Source organism: Adiantum capillus-veneris, chromosome 1, assembly GCF_014529385.1.
Source record: "Adiantum capillus-veneris isolate H3 chromosome 1, ASM1452938v2, whole genome shotgun sequence".
Classification (NCBI taxonomy): Eukaryota; Viridiplantae; Streptophyta; class Polypodiopsida; order Polypodiales; family Pteridaceae; genus Adiantum; species Adiantum capillus-veneris.
In genome coordinates, this window is record NC_140931.1 from 31,185,615 (window position 1) to 31,190,506 (window position 4,892).

At 40.5% G+C, this 4,892-nt stretch overlaps 1 protein-coding gene across 1 annotated transcript; it reads left to right on the top strand.

Annotated features, from left to right (window-relative positions):
- Positions 1–549: 549 nt before the first annotated feature.
- On the top strand, positions 550–1,506 carry LOC147464500 (uncharacterized). The gene has a single exon (XM_086508559.1). The coding sequence runs from the start codon at positions 550–552 to the stop codon at positions 1,504–1,506; it is 957 nt and encodes a 318-aa protein (XP_086364685.1).
- Positions 1,507–4,892: the final 3,386 nt, after the last annotated feature.

The following is a 4,892-nucleotide window of genomic DNA, read 5'->3' on the forward strand; positions in this document are numbered from 1 at the left end:
GGGAGACTCGTATCTTTCTCTCATACTCACACTTGAACTCTTCATAACAAAGTGAGGGAGCTTCAAGCTATCAAGCTTCTTACTGTGTGTGTGTGCATCTACAGGTGTGTGTGTGCGCATCTATAGCTTCCCTCACTTGTTTCTTCACCCAACAATGGTATCAGAGCAGGCTCTTTAGCTCCCACAAGCATTCTACTTCCTCTATACCTCATATTAGGTTTTGCAAGAGGTGCAACCTCGATACAGCTAGTCACCGTTTTGCTAGCCACGAGTGCTCCGGGTGTCCGTTTTGCTCAACCTAGGACTCAAAACGAAGCTAAGAATGAGTAATACGTAACGATATCATGAATCAGCATTTTTGGACACATTAAGGCTTTGCTGTAACAACATTTACAGGTCTACAAATTTGCTGTAGGTTTTGTCGGGAGTGCATTTCTTGCCAATTTATTGCTCGTGTGGGCACGTGCTATGGCAAGCAACAATGACTTGTTTGGCATGCTTCAAGCTGAGGATAAGATTAATGGGGCCAATTATCCGATGTAGTCTTACATGATGAAACATGTGCTTGTTGCAAAGAAACTATGGAACATTGTGGCGGATGTAGACAAGAGACCTGGCATTTCTACTTCTACTGTTACAAGTGCAAGTAGCTCTTCAATAGTTGTTTCTTCATCTTCTCCACCTACACAGGATCAGCTTAGATGGGATGGAAAGGATGCCCAAGCACATGCTTTGATTGCTCTTTCCGTGAAGCATCATATTGTTCCGCACATTTGGTCTTGCACTTCATCCAAGCAAGCTTGGGATGTACTTGCTTCTTTGTATTCCGGGCGCAATGAAGCCCGTGTGGCTTACTTGAGGAAGCAACTTGAGGAAATGCATATGTCTGAAGGTGAGTCCATTGATGTGTATGTTACAAAGATTAAGGATTTGAAAGAGAAATTGGCAAACATAGATGAGCTTATCTCGGACAATTCTCTCATCTCCACTTTGCTTAAATGGTTGCCAAATTCTTTTCAAAGCTTTGCTACTACTCTTCGTTTGGTTGCAAAAGGAAATTCCAACATGTATACTTTTGATGAGGTTGTGTCACTTCTCTTGCAAGAAGAGCAATCTAGAATGAATAGAAGTGGTTTGATTGAGGGAACTCAAGCACTTGCTATCTCTCAAAGAGGTAAAAGCAAGTCCGGACCAGCTTTGGGCACATCAAAATCAAAGCCCCAAACTCCCTCTTCCACTAATTCTTCTAGTGATGGTGATTCACAAAAAAAGAAGAGATGTAAGTATTGTCGAAAGTCGGGACATACCATTGATGAATGTAGAAAGCTTGCAAAGCGTAATGATAAGAAGAAGAAATCGGGCATGTCTATCATTGAGAGCACGAGTAATGCAAAGAATGATGAAGCTAATCTTACTCAAGATGTTTGGGCTTGTGTTGTTACATGCACATATGATTCTTCATTACATTCTACATGTATGACAGTGCGTGAGGCTGATCTTGATTAGTACTTTGATAGTGGTGTTTCCAAGCACATAACATCATGTAAGAAGTTTTTTGTTGTTATTGTTATGTCTGGGACGTTATGCAATGGATTGTATTTCATGGATACTTATGAGAGACATGCATCAAATTCCTTGCTTGTTTGTACTCCTTCTATGACTGAAACGGAGTTATGGCATGCACTTTTTGGTCATTTAAACTTCTATAGCTTCCCTCACTCCCTTCTTCACCCAACAACTTACAACAATCTTGTCTGTTAATGGATGATACAAATGACAACCTTTACTTTCAACACTATAGCCCACAAAGATACATTTTATAGCCTTGTCTTGCAGTTTGTGACGTTGTTGTGAAGGCACAAGAGCATATGCCAAACAACCAAACACACGCATATGGCTCACCATTGGCTTTCGACCATTCCAAGCCTCATAAGGTGTAACAACTCTCAAAGCTTTAGTGGGACATCTATTCAAAACATAGTTTGCATACATGAGCGCTTCCATCCAAAACTTATCAGGAAGATGCTTTCCTTTAACCATACAATGTGCCATTTCCAAGAGAGTACGATTCTTACGCTCGGCAACACCATTTTGCTGAGGTGTATGTAGCACAGTACATTGATGCATAATACCTTTTTCACGAAGAAAAACATTAAACTCATGCGACATATATTCCCCACCAGGATCTGTACAAAGAGTAATAAGTTTGTTGCCATTGAAATTTTCAGCCATAGTCACAAAGATTTTAAAGAATGCTAAAACTTCATTCTTTTCTTTCAATGGATACACCCAAGTATGGTGAGTAGCATCATCTATGAAGGTAACAAAATATACATACTTTCCAAAAGATGGAGTCTTCACAGGACCACATACATCACTGTGTACAAGATGTAATTTTTTTGCAGCATGAACAGAACCATCCTTCGGAAAAGAGGCATGATGCATTTTGCCAAGTATACAACCTTCACAAGCATGCTTCTCAATGGAGCCAAGTGTGGGCAAACCAACAACCATATCACGCTTTTGTAAATAGAGCAAACTATTGGGTCACAAGATATGTTTGATACACTTATGCCTTTGTTTCAAAGTGGTACATTGGATAATGACCATGTAGAGCAACAAAATGAGGTTCAAAGAGCTGAAAATTTGCATCCAAACATGACTGAAAATCAGCATGAAGTTCAGCACATTGATGATGTACAAGTTGATCATGAATTACATAAGGAACGCACTTCTATCAGGGATGCACAAGCAATGCCAAGATGGCTGAAGCAAACTTTACAAGATAGTAAGTTGAGTGCTCCTTTGCATGGTAGAACAAGATCATCTACTCGTCATGTATTGAGTGCCTTTGTGGATGTAGCTCTAATTGCAAAAACATATAATCAAGAATCACTATCTTTTGAAGATGCATCTGCAAATGAGGAGTGGATGGCAGCTATGCAATCCGAATTGGATTCGATTTCCAAGAATGGTACTTGGGAGTTATGTGACTTACCTAATGGTAAGCATGCAATCGATACTAAGTGGGTTTACAAAGTTAACCGAAAGTCTAATGGTAGTATTGAACGCTACAAAGTGAGACTTGTTGCAAAAGGTTATGCGCAACAATATGCTATTGACTATGAGGAGACTTTTGCGCCTACTTCATGCATGACTACCATTCATACTGTGGTTGCATTGGTTCCTAATCGTGGTTGGAAAGTGCATCAATCGGATGTGATAACTGCATTTTTGAATGTTGACTTACATGAAGAGGTTTATGTCAAACAACCTCCTGGTTTTTCCATTAAAGGTTAGGAGCATAAAGTATGTCGCTTGTTGCAAAAGGCTTTGTATGGACTTAAGCAAGCATCACGTGCATGGTATGAGAAGATGCATCGGCACTTGATTGCTCTTCGTTTCCAATGTAGTCCGATTGAGAACACACTTTATGTACGCAAAGATGGCAATGACTTGATTGTGCTTGTTCTTTATGTTGATGATATGCTTTTGAGTGGGTCATGTGAGCTGAAAATTGAGAAACTAAAGGCTGATTTACAACAAGCTTTCGAGATCAAAGATCTTGGTCATTTGAGCTATTATCTTGGTATCCAGTTTGCTTCCATTGAGGGGGGTATTATCATGCATCGAGAAAAATACATTGAGAAGCTGCTTCATCGTTTTGGTTTTGAGGATTGCAAGTCCATTTCAACTCCTGTTGAGACAGGATTCAGGTTCTCAATTGAGGATTGTGATGATGCATTTGAAACTTCTCTCTACCAACAAGCTGTGGGATGCTTAATTTATGTATGAAACACTCGGCCATACATACAATATGTTGTTTCCCAGTTGATCAGGTTTATGCATAGCCCTGGCACTAAGCATTGGCAAGTTGTGAAGCGTGTCTTTAGATACCTCAAAGGCACTATGAACTTTGGTCTCTTCTATGGTAGAGATAATCAGCCATGCTTGTATGCATTTATAGATAATGATTGGACTGGTTGTTATGATACACAAGTGTTCACTAGTGGCAATTGTTTTCTTCTTGGAAAATCATGCATATCATGGTTGAGTAAGAAGTAGTCAAATGTGGCCACATCCAGTTGTGAGTCTAAGTACAGGGCAGCATTCACGGCTACGGTGGAGTGTGTATTGCTCAGACGTCTCTTGATGCATCTATGCATGAAGACACATGAGTCTACGACCATTTTCACTAACAGTTAGAGTGCATTGGCAGTTGCAAGGAATCCAATGTTTTATGCTCGCACAAAACACATTGAGGTGCATTATCACTATGTTAGAGAGCGGCTACATGCCGGAGATAATGATTTGGCGTATGTACCTACACAAGACATGTGGAAGACTTGTTCATCAAAGCTCTTCCAAGGGAAAAGTTTGAAGCTTTTCGCAAAGCTTTAGGCTTGTTACCATGTGGGGGCTGATCTGTCACCTCTCTGTACATGTTCACATCATTCACTCCAGGGGGGTTTGTTACACTCACATGTGCCTCGGGTAGTTTTGATTTGAATTGTTTTCCTATACACAGGTACTTTTCACTCTAGTGTTGGCTAGAGGGTTTTTCCCTGTGTAACCACATATACACACTATACGCATGTGTGGTGGTATGTTGTACTTAGGGAGACTCGTATCTTTCTCTCATACTCACACTTGAACTCTTCATAACAAAGTGAGGGAGCTTCACGCTATCAAGCTTCTTACTGTGTGTGTGTGTGTGCATCTATGGGTGTGTGTGTGTGCACGTCTATAGCTTCCCTCACTCCCTTCTTCACCCAACAGGAACAACACCGTATAACATGGTGTTTGGTCTTAACGCTATCTTGCCCATGGAATTTTTAATCCCAACACCAAGGGTAGCTAAGCAACTAGAATGGACAGGCCATGAATTGTCT

Bases quoted from the DNA above. Each gene is read 5' to 3' on its own strand.
- LOC147464500 (XM_086508559.1), top strand. From the start codon at position 550: ATGATGAAACATGTGCTTGTTGCAAAGAAACTATGGAACATTGTGGCG.